Source organism: Micropterus salmoides, unplaced genomic scaffold (assembly GCF_014851395.1).
Source record: "Micropterus salmoides isolate LMB-PRFRI ecotype aquatic unplaced genomic scaffold, ASM1485139v1 Ms_hic_scaffold_2, whole genome shotgun sequence".
Classification (NCBI taxonomy): domain Eukaryota; kingdom Metazoa; phylum Chordata; class Actinopteri; order Centrarchiformes; family Centrarchidae; genus Micropterus; species Micropterus salmoides.
The window spans coordinates 43,974,639-43,995,453 of record NW_024041150.1 but is presented as its reverse complement, the minus strand read 5'-3'; the positions used below and the strand labels follow the sequence as shown (position 1 = coordinate 43,995,453).

The window sequence follows — 20,815 nt, the reverse complement described above, 5'->3', positions numbered from 1 at the left end:
AAGAATAACAGTTACGGTGAGTAAATATTAGTGAATTTTAGCATTTGCAGGAGTCAATGAAAAGGTTTAACACTCAAGAGTGAATTAATAAGAGTAAATTATTAACAGTGAATGTTATATTTGTTTATATATGTTTATACTTTTTTTAGTGTAGAACTTGATTTGCATATCTTGGCCTGGTGTAGTGTTAAATGTTAACTCAGACTTACTGCTGACTTCACTGAGTAGCTAACTTTGTAGTATAATAGACACAGTTCACACAATGGCCTCGAGAGGGAGGCTGCTGGCTGACCAGCTTGAAAACAGGAAGTTTCAACTGTTACATCCAGAGCTTGAATAGAAAAAGTAGTTTCCAGTACTCCCTATTCACATGCTGGCGTGTGTATTATATCCCAGTACACAGAAGCAGACGGACATCACCTGCTCTGCGATGGATAAGTTTGTGTTCCTGTTGATCCTTCTCTCTCCAGCAGCTTCCGGTAAAGACTTAACTTTTATTGTCAATAGATTCATGGACGCAGGAAAGACAACTGCGTTACAAAAATTAAGGTCATCTTGTCCTATAAAACATTCATGTGTTTGTAATACGGTTGGGCGACATGTCGATTAATAACGTTATTCGTTAATGTGCGATTTAGCAAGTTTCTGGTCGTTAGGCCCTGAGAAAAAGCTAACTTCCTTAGCTACAATCACAGTGATCTGATCCGCTGTAACGTTAGAGGGAAATAAATCATCCAAACGCTCTAAGTTAACTAAATTATACTCTGTCGCGGGGTCCAGCTCTGAAACGTGTTTACCTTCGTGTTTAGGGTATTTTAAATGACTTCCGACTGACTTGTAGCTGCAACAGCTAGCTAATGCTAACTGTTGTTATTAATGCAGCCACTCAATCCGCTCGGCCTCGTCTAACACAGGCTGTTACGCACAACTCCGTTTTATTTTAAAAACATAGTTTTAAAATAAATACGATCTCCGTCCACTCCAGCGTTGAAGCTTCATCAGAGTTGATCTCCGTCTGTATTAAAACGACTGACGAAAAGACGTCGAGTTTCTCGTCCTGTGAATGTCTAACATGATCTCTAATAAATGTTCTTTGTGTTTGGAGTCTGTCAGTAAACACGTGTCACGTAGAAAAAAACGATTCAGCCTTTAAAACGATTAAAAGGAAAAAAGTATTTTAACACGGGATTCGAACTCGGATCAAAGTGGGACAATAAACCAAAGTCGGGCCACTAACGTTAGTCCAGCAGTCTCCTCAGTACTCACCTGTCACTGCTTTCTCTGCTAGCCATCACTGTTTAAAACGGGAGACCCCAGATCATTTTTTGCTTTGTTTTTTGTTCAACAAAAACAATATAGACATATTGACAAATAGTGCAGTGAGCAGAGTGCAAAGGATGCAGGAGTATGTACATGTCGGAGGTGGATGTGATATACAGGTACATATACATGCATACATGTACACGTAAACCCAGCCAAGACATTCAGGACATGTCAAAATCAGATTTGTCTTTGATAACGTCACCGTCACAGTATATAGGTCTTCAACATTTGACAAGGGTAACAAAAGCATACCACACACTGGGAGATGATAGATTTTCCTAATTTGGTGCTAACTGGTTAACCCGTCACTATCTTTTATTACAAACAGACCTAATTGAATAATTTTAGGGACAAAGCCTCGTGCTTAAATACTCTGTACAAAGGCCAAATGTCAGGGCAGCAATGACGAATTTATCTTACAGGTTATGGATGATTTTTTAAAGTTGTTTCTAATTTGTTAATGCTTGTCAACAATCAACCACTCATGTCTATCCTGGAAATCAGTCACAATTCCTGCCCTGGTTAACTAATTAATGAAGGTTTAATATTTATGTTACAGGCTCCAGGCGCAGGGCGTGTGGACAGATAATAAAACCTATAAAACAGGAGAAATTAACAACACTGGAAACTTGCTGCCGTTGGTCTTGACGGTCTTTCCAGCAAGATTACAGTCGCCAACTGACGGTGGGAAAGCGCTCTGCTGCCCCTTACTGTCATAGTGGAGTACATTTTTGTAATGCTAAAGCATTGGAGGACTTTGCTGACTCAACATCAAATTTATACAGTGTTACAAAACAAAAGATATTTGTTAAATTAAACCAAAAATAAATGTGACCAACATTTTGTGTGCGTCACATTTATCTTATGTGTTTGTCATAGTTACATGTTAAAGTAGACTAACTTACTAACATAAATAGGCCTACTACCCATCAACATCTAGTAAACAACTCAGCGGCTTGGTTGTGAAGCGAGCCAAACCTTCTTTATCTTCTCTCCGTTTTCTTCTCTCTTACCACTTTAGCTGCTGACGACTGGAGCATTTCTCTCGGTGCTCCGGTCGCAACCCTGACTATGTTTTAAATGGCTAGTGGCAAGATTCAGAGGGCTGCGATTCGATTATAAAACGATTATTGATGCATAATTGTTTTGGATAATTACTAAGCATTTAATTTGCACATTAAAATCCAAAAGAAAAATCTCCTAATTGGCTTAAAAGGACTAGTTTGCATCCCTAATTTACTTTATTAACCTCTGCTCCATGCTTGTGCCTGATGTTCTGCCGCTCGCTCTCTCTCACTCGCTCTGCCTCACACACAGGATACACGGAGAGCTGCCGAGCGTCACCATGCTGGCACAGTGTGCAAGTACACTTAATAGGGTGGTTATTCATTCCGCAGCAGTGGTGTGTTGAATACAGGGGAACACTGGTCTCTATTGCAGGGTGCTGCACTTCCGCGAGTTCCGCCTTTTGCGTTCCGTCTACATTACGTTATCATTTAATTATTGATGTTTTGACATTTGTTAATCGATTCATAATCTTCCACGTCCGCATCGCGATGCCTCTGAGAATAGATTTTCTCCCACTCCTAACGTCTCCACAGCTGTGACTAATTATTGAATGTTCCCATGATCTCAGGTGTGAAGAGGTCTTCTGTTTAAACAAAGATGTTCTCACTGTATCGTCCTGTGGAGTCCTTTTGAAATGTAGTTACTTTTTCTTTCTGGATGTTTTTATTGTTTTTAGATGTGAAACCTGGAGATGATGTCATTCTGCCATGTCAGGCTGGTGAAGTCTCCATCAGAGCTGTAGAGTGGACCAGACCTGACCTGGAGCCAGAGTACGTCCTCTTCTACAGAGATGGACACTCAGTTTCAGAACAGCAGCATCCATCCTTTAAGGACCGGGTGCAGCTGGTGGACAGAGAGCTGAAGGACGGAAACGTGTCTTTAATTCTGAAGAACGTGAGCAGCAACGACGCTGGAACATACGAGTGTCGAGTTGCAACAGGAGGTTCAAGACGTAAGAGAGCCAACATTAAGACTGAGCCAATCAGAATCTACCAGCTGAAGGTTTCAGGTGAGTTTGTGGAGGTCAGTGTGTCTGTGTGCCATGTTGTAGCTGCAGTTTATTCCATGTTGATTCTGAGAGTCAAACATGAGGAATATAGAAGATATAGAAGAGTAAATGGAGGCTGTTCCACTGTTCACTCATTTCCTGACTAATATGCACTTTGATCTTCAGGTTCCAACAGCGGAGACGTCGAGGAGGGAAACTACAGACATTACTACGGACTGGGAGCAGGTTTTGTTCTGGTTTGTTTAGCTGCTGCTGTTGGATTGGCTGTTGGCTGGAAATATAAAAGTCATAAGAACAAGAATCCAGAACAGCCTGCTGCTGATGAAGCAGGGAGCGATCAGCTCCTCTGATCTCTTTTCACCAAAGCCGAGTTTTATGTGTGCAAGTCCACCCAAAGATAGCAAAATTAGGCCCTGTTTACACAGACAGAGGGATTTTCAAAACTTTTCCTATGCGGTTTGGCCTTTCGTCTGGTTAAAAACTGGTTATAAAAATACCCGTGTACGTGTGGACTAAGCCTTAGATTGTATGTTTCGATGTCCCCACAAAGAATCTGTTTGTGTGTCAGTATCTTTTTATATAATCTTCGGTCAGTATTTCTTTGTATGTGTGTGTGGGATCCTGAACCATCTACCAATCAAAACAAACCTGTGTGTGAATGTGTCAGTATGCAACACAGTGAAGAGAACACAGTCCTTTTGATCTTTTTATAAGCTAATGAACATCACCAAGGTAACCAGCTCTGTCATACAGACAGATAGGAAAATAAACTTTCCGTCAAATAAACCTCAAAAAGCCTAAACTTTAGGTCTTATTGGCGAAATGACCTGTGGACCAATGGAGGAGTTGTGTGTCACAGTATCAGTCCGATGGATTCAATAAGCTCGTGTCTAGAACCAGCAGAAATTTACTGCATGAAGAGTTAAAATTGTTGTCAAGCCAGCAAGTTAAATACATTTTTAAGATGAGTTTTGAAAGAAACTTTAGCGATGATATCGCACACTCATCATTTGGGCATCTGTGGCTCAGGGGGTTGTCCGTTAATCAGAAGATGGACGGTTCAATCCCCGGGCAAGATACTCGACCCCGAATCGCCCCTTTTGGCTGCTTCACCAGTGTATGAGTGTGTGTGTGAATGGTGAATGCAGATGTAGTGTAAAAAAACGGTCAAAAAAGAGAAAGAAAGGCTCTATACAAATACAGAGCATTTACTTTATAAGATAAAAAAAGAGCTGGAAACTTTATATGCAGCAATGTTACACAAATATAAAAGCTGACTACAACTTTTTATAATATACTTGAACTTCTTGTGAACAAGAAGGTATGCCAAACTGACAGTTTTTGGTGATTTAAAGCTTTTGCTCTATTTACTTGCATGTGCCTCAGCACTGATGTATCACGGGGAATTTCATGAACTCTAACCAGCTAACAGATGTATGTTATTGTTGCCTTTTATTTGTTTATGAACGATTACTGTTTACATGCATTTTATTACTAATTATTTTTATACTGTGCTTCTTTGTACTGTCTCAAGATGGCTCAGACCTTTTCATTAAACATGAGGTAAAGAAGAGTAATATTTTGATTGTTAGAAGTAGGTCAGTAGTCAGTAGTCATTCCCTGACTCCTCTCTGTCTGTCCCTAAAGTACAGTATGTGATGAGGCAAAATTTTTGGGACATTATATCACTGATGTCTGTCTGATGATATGAATATGAATGAGTACTCTCTCTATGGAGGTGCAACAGAAAGTTTCTGCAACAGTATGCAAAACTCAACAAATCATATAATGATGGTTAGAGGCTGCTGCTTAAGGCGCCACGATGGAGCAGTGCAAGCCAAATGTTTGTCAGTGTTAGTGTGCCTACCAGGGCCCCGTATCAGAAAGTGGGATTAGTGAAAACTCTGAGTATGTTGAGCCTGAGATGAGGGGAAACTCTGGGTTTTCCGTTTCAGAGAGCAAGATCAGATGTTGGAGGATGACTGTGGTGCAGCTGAAACAAACAGGCCTGAGTTTTCCATTATTAGCTGCATAGTCTTAATGTGTTTTGACAGCATTAATAAAATACAAAATTAGCAAGATTTTATTAATGTAAAATAGACGTCAGTTTGTACCATAGACACATTTTCCACTGCTTAAAAAAAAGCTAATTAGCTAACCTAACCTGCTGGGTGTGACTGAATTCACAGGTTTATGAGTAAACTGTGTCTTATATTTTATCTATACCTATTTTCATAATCAGGTAGCCGATCGCCACCGGCATTTAGTCCCGTCAGGTTACAGCTTAATAAATATAGCGAATGTAATGGGCTGGAGGAGAATTCCAGCACTTGGGATGAGCTCAGAGTTTGTTTAACCTGCTTTCTGAAACGGAGCCCAGCTCTGCTGTATTGTGCAATCTCATGTGCAGATGTATTTGTAGGTTATCAGAGTCTGCAAATTTTCAGCACTGACCAACCCGGCACTGAATTGAGCCTGGTACTCTCACAGAATGTGGAATCATTGATGTTTTAGCCAATATGTAAAAAGGCCTATGTAATATTGTGGACTATGTATGTTGGTCTGTTTTTTTCTTTTGTTTATTTATTGTATGTCTGGTTTTTATTGTATGTTTTTTGGATCAGGAGTGTGTCCTTGCTAAAAGCTAATGATATCCAAAGGCTATGGCCTATGTGAGATTTATTTGATTTAAGCTGAAAGCTGAAAGTCGAACAAAAAAGACCAGACCTGTGGAATAAGACAAACACTTTTCTGAATGAAGTTCAATCTCAGCAACAGCTGATGGTTATTGTTAATAATGTGCCTTTAATAACAAACTCAAAGACAAATGTATGTGCAGGAAAACTTGGTACTCTATAGTTCTTAAGTTTCAAGTGTATTATGGGGGAAAAATAAATATTCTTACATTTGGAAACTTGGAGTTGTGTTTTTATTGTTTTGGTCCATGTTGTCCACATTTAGTTCTGTTTTCCAGGTCCGTTGTTCCTCATTTATCAGATAGTTTCCCCTCATGACTTGTAGAGAAGTGAAAGGAGCGACAGTGGGTGCTTCTCAAGTGTCTTAATTGCATCCACGTTTCCCTCACTTGCGTCTTTTCGTTGCATCTTGATGGTTAGAGGCTGCTTCGTCTTGCATCTTCCTTGTGGCTGGTCACTCCTGTGTTTAGTCTAAATAGACGATAATAAAACATAGTAAACACGTAGCCTAAGGAGTCAGACAAGCCACTAAAGTGTCAAATGACGCAAGCAAAGGAAAATTAAACCGCTCATCCGGCAGATTCTCACCTGCATCTGATGGAAGCAGCCGGCTCCATGAGTAAAATCGGCTGATGAAAGTATGAATGGAAAGCTGCAAGACAACATGATCATATTCTTGGTTATTCAATAATGCATTCACAATCAATAAATCTATATGCAGATACTATCAGCATTCTGCCAGTAGAAATGATCCTCTGAGTAGGACATATAGAAACCTATGGGTTATTTTCTAATTAGGAGTTCATTTCATATCAACAAAAAGTGAAAAATTCATTCACTCATTGTTCAAACTGCATTAGTTGCCAAGCTTAAGCTCTAATTACTTTTTAAATCTTGAAAGCAAAATACACATTGGATTCATTATTTTGTCAACTGTGTTACAGAAAAACATTACGTCATAGAAGACATAAATGAAGTACTACACATTAGATGAAACATTTGTTTGAAAGTTCTTGAGTCTATTATGTCTTTTATGTTTGAATAGCATGACTGCTAGCTTGCAAAGTTTGCTAGTCTACTGGTCAGATTTTGTGTTTCACCCGGTTTCTATCTTGTCACAAATAGAAGATTATTAAGATTTTGCATTAATTTACATATTACCCAGCAATCATCACTGCATATGTAGCTATGTGACACAAATACCAGTAGTACCAGTAGTTTTACACTAATATATATATATATATATATTCCCCTCCAAAATTGGAACAGTAAGGCAAATTCCTTTGTTTTGTATTAATCCCACAAGGGGAAATTCAATGTTTTCACTCTGTTATTATTGTTAGTATTAAACACAGGTCCGAAACACACGGAGAGATGTCAGAGTGAGGGGGCGCCCCGAGCGGTTAAGGATTCAGGGGCTTGTCCAAGGCCTCCTTCGGCAGTGCCCAGGAGGTAACTGGCACCTCTCCAGCTACCAGTCCACGCTCCGCACCTCTGGTCCGAGCTGGATTCGAACCGGTTTAAGATCAAAAGATGAGTATGAGACAAGAGTTCAGAATTTCAGCTTTCATTTCCTGGTATTCCCATCTAGATGTGTTAAACAACTCAGAACATACCACCGTTTGTTTGAACACACCCATTTTCAAGTGAGCAAAGTAATGACCAATAATCTTAAAGTAAATGACATTTAATATTTGGTTTTGCAAATCTGTGGCCATGGTTCTCAGCAGGAAACCGGTGGAGTGCCAACTTCAGGTAGGGAATGAGTTCTTACCCTCACCTATGGTCATGAAGGCTGCGTCATGACCGAAAGAACGAGATCGCGGGTTTCCTCAGGCGGGTGGCTGGTGTCTCCCTTAGAGAAAGGATGAGAAGCTCGGCCATCCACGAGGAGCTCAGAGTAGAGCCTCTGCTCCTTTGTGAGTCAGTTGAGGTGGTTTAGGCATCTGGTAAGGATGCCTTCTGGATGCCTCCCTAGGCATCCAGGAAGACCCAGGACTAGGTGGAGAGATTACATGTCCACACCGGCCTGGGAACGCCTCAGGATCCCCCAGTCAGAGCTGGTTAATGTGGCTCGGAAAAGAGAAGTTTGGGGTCCCCTGCTGGAGCTGCTGCCCCCGCGACTCGACCCCGGATAAGTGGATGAAGGTGGATGGATGGAACCCTTTCTTGCAATAACTGCCTCAAGCCTGCGACCATCAACATCACCAAACTGTTGCATTCTTCATTTGTGATGCTATTCCAGGCTTTTACCGCAGCTTCTTTCAGTTCTTGTTTGTTTCGGGTCTTTCTCCCTTCAGTCTCCTCTTAAGGAGGTGAAATGCAGCTCTGTTGGTTTAAGGTCAGCTGATTGACTTGGCCAGTCTAAAACCTTCCACTTTTTCCCCCCGATGAAGTCCTTTGTTTTGTTGGCAGTGTGCTTTGGCTCATTGTCCAGCAAACTTACTCCCGATTAGTTTCAGTCTCCGTAAATTTGCAGACAAATTGTTTCTGTCCACTTCTGAATTCATTCTGCTGCGACCATCATCAGTTACATCATCAATAAATGTAATGAGCCTGTTCCAGAAGCAGCCATGCACGCCCAAGCCATGACATCACCTCCACCATGTTTCACAGATGAGCTTGTTGCTTCGGATCATAAGCAGTTCCTTCCTTTCTTTCTCCACACTTTGGCCTTTCCATCACTTTGCTACAGATTAATCTTGGTCTCATCAGTCCATAAGATTGTGTTGCAGAACTTTTGCGGCTCGTCTCTGTATTTCTTTGCAAATTTCAATCTGGCCTTCTGATTCTTCCTGCTGACGAGTGGTTTGCATCTTGTGGTGTGGCCAGTGCTTGAAGTAGGCCGGAATGGCACCTCGAAAGTTTTTGGCGTACTGGGACATTTTCTTGCGTACTGGGACTTCTCCTAAGCTGCCGGTACTCTCTTCTGCTTTCTCCATATCAGGTTTCTGGGCGCTACGTGACGCTCACCTGCTCCCGTTCTCTCTGCCTGCTAAACTCTGTCGGCGGAGAGAGACGAGGGAGAAGAGAAGCTCGGGTGCCTTTCAAGCAGCAGTGTGCTGAATGTAGCTCGTCAATGTCACTTGTCGTGAACCGACCAATCACACAATGTCAAATTGAAATACAGAAGAAACAAATTTGCATTGTCCAAAAGCTGATTACTGAATTACATTCCAGTATATTTTGAACTGTCACCTTAATCTAGTTTCCCTTCATATAAATAAAGACATTTCCTCTTGGTGCAGAAAATGTGTTCAGACTACAGGAAATTAAGTTGTTAATGTTATAATATTTACTAGTTTCATGTTGTTGTTGAGGATAGTGCGGGGGGTTTTCCACTACAAGCACAGGGTGTGGCCTTTATACTTCTGCTCTCTGAGTCTTCTTCACAGTCAGTCACATGTCCCAATAGTTTTGCTCACTTGAAAAATGGGTGGGTTCAAACAAACGGTGGTATGTCCTGAGTTGTTTAACACATCTAGATGTGAATACCAGGAAATAAAAGCTGAAATTCTGAACTCTTGTCTCATACTCATCTTTTGATCTTAAACCCAAATGTCTTCGGTGAACAACAAAAACAAAGAAATTTGCCTACTGTTCCAATACTTTTGGAGGGGACTGTAGTTCTTGATCACCCTTGAAAGATATAGTTTGAGGTGAGTTTGGTGTTAACTGTTGATTGATGAAACCCGAGGCATTTATTCCATGTAACTGACAAAGACCAGATCGCAACTCGGCGGGGGTGCTCCCATCGAGGGCCCTCAGTACAGTGCAGCTGTACTGTCTGCACTGTCTGCACTGTCTATACCTCCGCCCCTGGCTCTGCTGTTGTGGTTTAACCCCTTCAGACCATCTAACAGACACAGAACCCTTTTGGGACTTTGGGTATGTAAGAATGAGACAAGAGGAAACCAAAACTAACTGAAACACTTCACAATCTCACCAAAAACCCACACGTTAACTTCAGCACTTCTCATCAGCAGTCCCAAACAGAGCAAGGCTAGCTTCAGTTTTCAGATGTTTATATTGCGAAACTCCACCAGTTGGATTACCACTCGGTCACAGACTGGCTGCAACTCACAGTCACACCTGACACCAGAATGCTCTCACTATAATCCTCCCTCTGTAAGAGGCCTGAATAGAAACCTCTTCTAGAAAAGTGCTGGTTTGAACAGACCTCTGCGCACTAACTCAGTCCTCACGAAGTCTGCTAAGACTCATTGCCAATCTGCGGGATCCTTGTGTCATGTGCTGGTACTGGCTGAGTATGTCTGTGTTTCACCTGGTCTGTCGGACCTGCTAAAGACGTCTGTACTGGGTCTGTGCTGGTACTGGCTGATGAACCAGCATCTACTCTACTGACAAACTTCAGCACAGCTCCTGTAAATTATAGATATTTTCTATATATTTATGTTATAAAGGTATTTTAGTTCTTTTCAGTTGTAGGGACCTAATTCTAGTTTTGTTTATATATAACTCCACCCTCGAGTCGCTACACCAACTTTATATAACTGTAGTGACCCTACTTAAATGAAATTATGAATTAAAATAAAAAAATAAGTTTAACATTAAGTTAATTATATGATGATACTTAAATTCAATGTTTTAATCAAATACCTTTCCACAATCAACTCTTAAATGTCATAAACAGTTATACAGTTCTTATTTTAAGCATTTGATAAAAGGAAAGAAAACTATTGTTAATCATCCATAACAACTAGAATGGTTACAGTTAAGACAACATTCATAATGATCACAGCAGATGAAACAACAACTTAACTAAATACTTCCAGGATAATACTGATTATTAAACATTCTTACTTAGAAAATATATATGAAAGTTACAAGAACATGGCATCAGATATAAACAATAAAACACAGACAGTAATGTAAACTGATCACAAGGAGAGTTTAAGAATAATAATTACACCTCTTTTGTCCTCTGGGAGGACACTGGTTTCATGAAGAAAACTGAAGATAACCTTGATAACTCAAACTTTAAATTCAGATCAATCCTTGGCTCAGGAGCTGGGAAAATGGATTATTTAACACAGGATAATATTTCTGTACCATATTATTTATAAGAAAGTATATAGGAAGGTGTTTGGAAGATATATTTTGTATAAAACATAAGACACAGACAGGAATGTGAATGAGCATCCGGAGAAAAAAAAACAGCACTTCAAATGAACTTTCTCTATGGTTTCCTTCTGCTTCTCAACCTAGTTTCTAAACAAGAACACATGGTAATAAACTACTCAAAATTTACGAGAACTACTAAGTAAAGTAGTTTTCCAAATTATTGGAAAATGTGCTACTAACCAAGACATTGGCAGTAGGATTTGCATATTTTGCATATTGCATATTGCAATATTTTTTTCATTGAGAAATACTGTGGGCTGAAACCCATTTGTTTCAAAACCTGCCACATATAGTACAATTCAGGTGGTCAAAGGCCTTCTCAGCATCTAAACATAGTACAGCACATGGTGACAACACTTTACTAACACCTTCAGTAATATGCAAGATATGCCAGAGGAAACGAACATCATCTGAAACAAGGCGAGATTTAATAAAATCAGTCTGATCATAATGTACCAGGTATGTCATAAATGGTTCCAGTCATTGCCTAGAACTTTGGAAAATTGCCTAGAATACCTAGAATGTGCATTGGGATCCTTGTCTTTTTTTAGTATAAGTGATATTATAGCTGTGTTTGTATCTCTGAAGAAGGAACCATTTTTATTAAAATTGTATCATGTCAAAAAGCATTGGCCCTAATTGGGGCCAGAATGAGAGAAAGTCCTCAGGAGGAATACCATAAACCCAGGAGATATTCCAGTCCTCTTTAAGTCTCTGTAAGCGTGATTGGTGTTTCAAGTGTGCTGCGTCTTGAGAGATCTGTGCGATCACCTTTCTTTTTCATTGGAAAATGAAGCTGTCTTCAGATTCACGTTTTTATGAGATCCTGGACAATCACTGAATGTAAGGCTAAATGGCTGCTGTCACAGGAGAAGTATCACAACATGAGGAGTTGGCCTTGTTCTATCAGCCCTGTTTGGTTCCACCTGTGTGAATCTGCCTTCTCACACATGAAATCAATAAATTTCAGATCCACCATGATATCAACAACAAATATCCTCTTCCTCACCTTTTCTCAAATAACTATGATGTAACTTAGCATGACACAGAGACTGAGATTTGGTCGACTGTATGAAGTTTATTAAAAACTTTAAAAGTAGTAAATAAAAAAGTAAAGACATCAACCTGTCCTAAAACATCTGAACCATACAAATATGAATAATAAAACAACTCAAACCAGAACCTAGACAACTATCAACTTTCATTTGGACCAAAAACATGTCAGTAGCTTTGTATTATGCATTTACACCAGTATCATGAATCAATTTCACCTGAGTCAGTCTTTCTCTGAGTGATCAGGCTTCATTAAAGCTGACAGAGTTAATCCTGATAACTGCTCTCACACAGCTGCTTACAATATAAGATTAGAAGAGTTTAAAGTGAGACTGTCGCTGCTGCTGAAGTCTGAGATCCTGAGTTCAACATCATCTACAAGTCAAACTAGAACACGAGGAGTTCCACAGGGAAGTGTTCTGGGTCCTCTGCTGTTTGTGATCTATGAAGGAAATCTGAGGTTTATTTGCTGATGACTCAAACATTTTAGCTTCATTAAGAACCAGAACACACTGAACACACTGGATCAACTCAGAAGTGATGTTCTGTGGTGACAGCAGTGATGACATCATCACAGTCATCGTCCAATCCCTCCTCAGCCTGGGTGGGTGGGGTCATCACCATGGAGATGGGCAGGTCATTTCCTGCAGTCAGAGCAGGTTAGAAAGAAAATGTACTTAATTTATATGTTAGAGACAACTTTCAATCTAGACCACTGATTGAGTTACTGATTGATTGTAAGGTCAGTGAATGATTCAGTGTTACCTGTGGCCCTGCGACGATATAAAGACACCATGAGGACAGTGGAGATGCAGTACAGACAGAACACCACCAGGTGGCAGATCAGTCTGAACACAAGCTGGAGGGGGGCTGAGGCAGGTGGCGATGGAGGAGGCGAAGCTGCAGAGGGTGTCAGGTCAGAAACAGTAGTTGATGTTGGGGGCAGAGCTGTGTAGGTGCGCGGGGCTGTGGTTGTAGATTTACCTGTAGAGAGAATCCCACCTGTTCAGGTGAATCTATGGATGAAGTAAGTCCTGAAATCAAAGGTAACCTTCTCACCTGTGACAGAGATCCAGCTGGATGGAGACTCTCCACGACCTCTGATGTTACACTTGTAGAGGCCTTCATCAGACTTGTTAACATGGTGGATGGTCATGTGACCTGTAGGCTCAGTCCTGATGAGGGAGCCATCTTTATAGAAACCAGCTGGGAGGTTGGAGGGAGGGGTCTTTGTTTTACAGTGCAGAGTGACATCATGTCCCTCCATCACAGGGAGGACAGGACTCTGCAGGATCACTGGTCCACCTCAACACAGAGACAAACTACAGCATTTCATCATTTACACACAGCTTCATCAACACTAACTCTAAGACGTGCCAATAAAAGCCTTTTATTGTGGCCAGCCTAAGGCACACCTGTGCAATCCCCATGCTGTCTGATCAGCATCTTGATGTGCCACACCTGTGAAGTGGACGGATTATCTCGGCAAAGGAGAAGTGCTCACTACCACAGATTTTGACAGATTTCTGAAAAATATTTGAGAGAAATGGGCCTTTTGTGTACATAGAGAAAGTATTATATCTTTGAGTTCAGCTCATGATGAATGGGGGCGGAAAAAAGTGTTGCGTTTATAATTTTGTTCAATGTAATATACTGAGTAGTACATATCTAAGCTGAGCTGGTGTCCATTTTTACAGTTTGTAATGTTAGTGGTGTTGTCTTTTCCTTTGTGACAGAATCATTGAAGGGTGGATCTAATAGGGTGGTCCCAAAAGCATACCTAGCTTACATCAAGCTCGACTTAAAAAGACTAAACAGGAGCAAAAATACATCGAACACATCTGGCATTGTTTCTATTTGGTGGTGCATTCTCACTTTGAAGTGTTTTCTAAATACTGCACGTGTTGTCAACCTGGTGAAGATTGTGTCTGTGTGTGTGAGTGAACTTGTGGTTTGCCGTATGAACACAGCACAACTCACCTCTAGTTTAAGTTCCTGTTGCCAGTTTTCCTAAAAATGTAGTTAAAGTACTATACATGAGGATGACACATTAAAACAGAGGTAATGAATGATATGCACACTTATTTTCCAGCCTGCAACCACGCACTGTGTGTGCACTGGACAGACACTAGAACAGTTTTACACACAGCCAGCTTTTCAGAAAGACAGTTGCATGAAAGAACTGATCATTTAAAGCAAATGGTTATATTTCAGGGGAAGGACTCAAATAATCTGAGCATCAACAGGAATTCTGCAGCAGAACTAATAAACATATACATTACATGAACATTTGAACTTAGTGAAACCAGCAATACCAAAACCTTCACACATAAGGAGGTGGTTGTGGTGAAGGAGGAGGAGCTGCGGACTGAAACTGTCGCCGTCTGCTTTCCTGCCATCAAACTCAGCAATGTGTTAGTTTCAGCTTTAGTTCTCCACCTTTTCTGAGCCTCCAGTCACTGTGACCTGTTCTTGACTCAGTAAACACATAAAAACTAAATATTTTATGAATATTTGGGTAGTTTTCTTTTCATATGAACTGATCAAGCAAACATGCAGTTTAGGCAGCACTGATGCTTGTTGACAAGGAGGACAGGAGCAATTGGTAGCCCTTAAGGTCGGCAGGGTCTTTGGTTTTTGCCATTTTATTTCAGTGGCTCTGAGGTCAGTACAGAGCCCACAGATGGTATCAGTTAGCCACGGGTGGGACTGGTTTGGGCGAGCAGGCTCGGTGGATAGAGGACACAGGCTATCCAGGCACGAGCTCAGTGTAGAGCACAGAGATTGTGCAGCATCATTGACCTCGAGTGAGGAAAATGTGTTGAGGGAAGGTAGAGCGGAAGCTACCACTGAGGAAAATGAGTGGGAGACAGGTTGCGGAGGTTGCGGCGGTGTGAGACCAACAGTGCTAGAACAATGGGCTGTTCCTGTAGGCATGCTGTGAACTGAATGAAATAGTGGTCCGACATGTGTAGAGGTGTGACTGTTAGGTAGTTTCGGACAAGAAAGAGGTCAAGCACCTTGCAGACAGAAAGTATCAGAACTGTATCAGAGAGCAAAGTACCATTTTTATCCAAAACTATTGAAGGGGCAGTCCTCAAACAGGTCTCAGAATTCCTCTCACGGAATGACCTCCTAGATCCATATCAGTCTGGTTTTAAGAGTGGCCACTCGACTGAAACTGCTATTTTGTCTGTAACAGAAGCCCTAAGGTCAGCTAAAGCTGCAGCGTAATCCTCAGTTCTTATCCTGCTTGACCAGCTGCCTTTGACACAGTCAACCACAGGATCCTGCTATCTGCACTCTCAGCAATGGGCATCTCGAGTAAAGCACTCCTGTGGTTTGAATCCTACCTCTCGGGGCGTTCCTACAATGGTTTGTGGCAAGGAAAATTATCGTCCTCCCACTGCCTCTCCACAGGGGTGCCCCAATTTACACCACCTCACTGGGGCCGATCATTCGCTTGCACGGCTTCTCTTACTGCTACGCAGACGATACGCAACTGTACCTATCCTTCCTGCCAAGCAACCACCATCTCGGCGCGGATCACAGACTGTCTCTCGGACATATCTGCATGGATGAAGGCTTGCCAGTTATCCATGAACTCTTGGTCATTCCAGCTAAGCAATCTATCCACCATAACATCAAACTACAAATTGACTCCGCAACCATCACTCCAGCCAGGGTGGTGAGAAACTTCGGTGTCATGTTTGATGACCAGCTGTCCTTTACATGTTGCTGCTGTCTCTCGGTCGTGCTGCTTTGTCCTATACAACATAAGGAAACTTAAGGATTTTCATCTGCCCGAAAGGAGTCATGTCACTCTATTAATATGTGACCTCCTCTGGCTACCCATGGCCTCCAGAATCAAGTCACTAATGCCGCCGCTACACTCCTCCAACAAACGCCGCCTGGCTCTGCCATCCCTTCACACAAGGCAATCCCGGTCCCGGCTGGTCTCATCTGTGACACCACGATGGTGGAACGAGCTACCACACGCCATCAGATCCCTCTCTAACTTCAAGAAGCTCTTGAAAACTCATCTCTTCCAAGATCACTTCCTCTCATAAGTATGTATTGTCAGTTGTAGATCTTGTGCTGTATTTGATGCTCTGTTGTTGCTTGTATGTTGTTTTTCAAATGTAAGTCGCTTTGGATTAAAGCATCTGTATAATGAGTAAATGTAAATGTAGAGAATTCTTTACATATAATAATAATAATAATAATCCTTATTTGTAGAGCACTTTTCAAAAACAAGTTACAAAGTGCTTTAACAAGTGTAAAGAATAATACAAAAAAAAAGATAAGAGCATGAAAATTTAATATAAAATTAGTAAAATACAATAAAATAAAAGGGATAAAATAAAGTCAAATAAGATCGGGAAAAGCTCTCCTATAAAAGTATGTTTTAAGAAGGGACTTAAAAGAGTTCACTGACTCAGCCGACCTGATTTCCTCGGGCAGGCTGTTCCAGAGCCTCGGGGCCCTGACAGCAAACGCTCTGTCCCCTTTAGTTTTCAGTCGAGACTCTGGAACAGACAACAGACCTCTGCCCGAGGATCTCAAGGTACGTGCTGGTGTGTATGGGACTAAAAGTTCAGAAATATAACAAGGCGAGAGGCCATGAAGAGCTTTAAAAGTGATCAATAGAATTTTAAAGTCAATTCTAAAACATACTGGGAGCCAGTGTAATGAAGCTAAAATAGGAGTAATGTGGTCATATTTCTTTGTTCTGGTTAAAAGCCTGGCAGCTGAGTTCTGGACAGTCTGGAGTCGATCAATAGATTTTTGGGTTAAACAGGTGAAAAGGCTGTTGCAATAATCCAGGCGTGATGAGATGAAGGCGTGTAAAATGGTCTCGGTGTCCTTAAAAGTTAACATAGATCGAATTTTAGCTATATTTCTAAGTTGATAAAAACATGATTGAACAAGCTTTGTGGTGTGCTGCTCGAAATTTAAATTACTATCAAACCAAACACCAAGGTTCTTTGCCACAGGCTTAATGTGATTTACTAGGGAACCAGCAGATGGCAGTATTTGATTTGCCATCTGCTGGGACCCGATGACCAGGATTTCTGTTTTGTCTGAGTTCAGCTGGAGGAAATTATTTGACATCCATTTTTTAACTTCACAAAGGCATCATATTAATTTAAGGAAATGTTTTCTACATCCTTTCCTCCTCCTCCTATTTAATCATATATTGTAAGAATTCAAATAACTATTTATTTTTTGAAAATGAAAACTCACTGTGATGCATGTGTTTCATTGTTCTTTGCTGCCATATTACCAAATATTGATCACTGAAATTCCTGATTTCTTGTTTTAGCTAATATGCATATTAGGGCTGACCCCGAATAGTTGAATATTCAATGCTTCAATGGGTGGAGCCTGATTTGACTGCCAATCTCACCGTTGAATCTTCGCAGTGGAGTTAAGCAATGAGGATAAAACCATTTTGGAGACATGGGGATGCTCAATGTCTGATTTTACATAGAACTACCGGTTTTCTCCCAATAAGTTAAAATACAGCCTACAATGATATAAATTTCAACACAATAATGCAGTAAATAAGAATGTAACAAGAAAGAAGCTTTTAATGAGTATTTTAGAGTGCGTAAATAAATCCAAAATTGTAACCCTAACCTTTAATGAAGGGGCCTTCAGTGCACATGTGCGAAATGTTGTCAGGTAGAGAGACAGAGCACCAGCTGTGCCGGTGTTGTGCCGACTTGTCCGCACCTCGCAGGATGTTTGGATCATTTATCAACATTGAGGAACCACACAAAGATAATTTATAAGACATATCATTTATAAACAGTTACTTGAAATAGACCCCCGAGAAACCGCAACGTGCATTAAGTTGCACGCAAAACTCTGCTCAAGACCGGCGAATGGCAGGTGATCGGAGAGAAGAGGGTCACAATAAGCTTCAGGTTAGAGGAAATATACAGTGTAAGTTACAGCAGAGACTAGAGAATAGAGACTACAGCTCTGCAGTTTCTCAAGATTTAAAGCGGAGCAAGCGTGTATAACCACCGCCGCACAAGCACACACATATGATTTGATGATCTGTCGACTATAGGCATTACTTGACAATTCAGATACGACTATGTATATTGTTAGTCTGGAACAGTCCTAATATATATCGTCCGCAGGGTTGGGGAGTAACAGATTACATGTAAAGGCGTTACATTATTAGGACATTTTGAAAAGTCGGGGATTACTCATAGGGATTACTTTAAGCAGAAAGTTTCCAGGAAACGGAAAACGCAGTGCTGTTTGCCTCCATATATGTTTTTTATATATAGTCTATCTACGCGTTTCTGTAAACCTGTCCTGAAATCCTCCAGTGCTTGTGTACAGGCGTAAATACCTTTATACAGTGTAAAGAGAACACTAACACTCCCCCGGCGCTCCGAGCTCCCAGTACAGGCAGAGTGAGCACATTTAAGCAGTGGTTGCACAGCTAATTGAGTTAGCTGTTAACTAACTTCAGCCACAAGTAAAGTTTGTGTTTTATCGTGAAACTCTGTGAATCACAGAGTTGAGGCAGAGCAGCAGAAAACTAGAAATTATTTTTTCCGTATTTCTAATATTTCTCCATCGAATATGATACTATTCAGTATTTAAGTAATCCAAAAGTAACTACAAGTGATCAGGTTACATTTCTTTTATTTTGTGGTACTTGGAATACATTACTGAATGCATTTTTAGTAATTAGTAAGTAACCCTCCCAACCTTCAGTTTGGCTGTATTCAGTCTTTGTATTCACTCTATAACTCGCTTCTGCTCTAAAAATCACCAGAAATGTTTTAGAACTAATCTTTAAAACAACGTGGAGACAAATATTAACATATTAGATAGATTCTTACCTACCTAGCAGCCACGGTAAAGATGATCCCTCCATTTTAAACATTAACATTTACCACTCACACCAACTAAAACCCAACTCCTTCCTCTTTGTGTGTCACCATTGTGGTTTTTTCTCAAACAGGAAATAAACTTTGTGTTTACTGACCAGGTTGTACTGAGCCACAAGGCTGACACATACTGAGAGACAGGTCACACCCTTGGACAAGTTAGAAGAGGACAAATACACAAGGGCTAACACAACAGCAAGGCTGCACAGACAGTCCTGTCTTTATCAAAATTAATTGAAATCATCACTATTGGCTAGTCTGTGGAAAGTGTTCATCGGGGTGGTGAAATTCAAATCCACTGTGATTTTCAGAGGTGTTGAATATGGGGCTTCAGAGGTGAGTTGTGGGTCAAATCTTAGGCCAAGATTGGTGACTATTGGGGAGTAATACCGGTTATGGAGGATGACTGGGTTTGATGTGGGGAGCCAAAAAGAACTGAGTCAGTTTTTGAGCTGTTAAACTGGACGAAGTTGTGTTTCATCCACACCTCAAGTTCACTTCAGTCTTTGAGAGAGGGGCAGTTTTGGCCAGGCAGTGTCTCTGTTAGACAAAGCCTGCTTGGTTAGGTTTAGGAAAGATCATGGTTTGGGTTCTCAGGGGGGCATGTCCTGTAGTGAGGTCCTGTCCTCACCTCCCCGGGGCCCCAAAGCTGGACACCTGAGCCTGTTTCTCACCCAATTTTCTAGTTTAGAGTCCACATATCAGATTCGTCTGGCGTCATTTGATGTGAAGTGTACAATGACATGCAGCTTGTGCACAACCATTGGATGTCATCAGATACATTTCTGACATGTCAGATATTTTTGTCTCACAGTTGAAATTGAGCCACGAGTCGATTTCCCGAGTCGAATCAGTGCCTTCTTACTCACTCCAATTGTGTAGCAACCACCACCCCAATTTTAACTGCACCTTAGTTACCGTGCACCTTATTTCCACTCCTTCACCACACTTCACCAACCACAACATGCATCCAACACAATGCAGTACACATACACAAATGGGAAGGGGGGTTGATGGTGGTTAGGGTTCTTGCCTGCCTGCTGCTGGAGTCGGTGCGGCGCCGTTGCGGTGTTCCTCTATCATCCTCTCTGGCACAAATAGTATTCAGCTCCTCGTACTGCCATCACATCCTTATATTGTCTGGACTGTCTATTGTTGTCTTTTCCCTGAGAGCGAAGCACTTCATAATGTCACTAGGACAGAAAACATCACCGAAGTATTAGAAGCTCTGCAGGATTTCCAAACAGCAGGAAACGAAGGACTCAAGCTATGAACGCTACAGGTACAGAAGAAGGAAACAATGAATGTGCAAGATACTAGGATACATGCAGAGTTAGGAGAACCAGGATGGTCCTGCACATGGGGATCCAAGCCATTACCAGTTAGAAAATCATGGATATATGGAGAAAGAAATAAGATTCCCAACATCTGCACGTAACAACACCTGCCTCATTGTACTTCCAAAAAAGAGATATTGGGGTTTTACAGACTCACTTGTGATCAAAGTGAAAGACAAAAACCCAAAGAGAACAAGAGAAAAATGTTGCAACACCTGAATACCACAACGATCGAGGACATCTCGACCAGAGAGCTCATCTCAA

At 41.1% G+C, this 20,815-nt stretch overlaps 1 protein-coding gene across 1 annotated transcript; it reads left to right on the top strand.

Annotated features, from left to right (window-relative positions):
* Positions 1-277: 277 nt before the first annotated feature.
* LOC119911626 (programmed cell death 1 ligand 1-like) lies at positions 278-5,005 on the top strand. Its single transcript, XM_038730562.1, has 3 exons — positions 278-479; positions 3,068-3,400; positions 3,566-5,005. Exons 1-3 carry the CDS (start codon positions 371-373, stop codon positions 3,748-3,750), a joined length of 627 nt encoding a protein of 208 aa, XP_038586490.1. The 5' UTR covers positions 278-370; the 3' UTR covers positions 3,751-5,005.
* Positions 5,006-20,815: the final 15,810 nt, after the last annotated feature.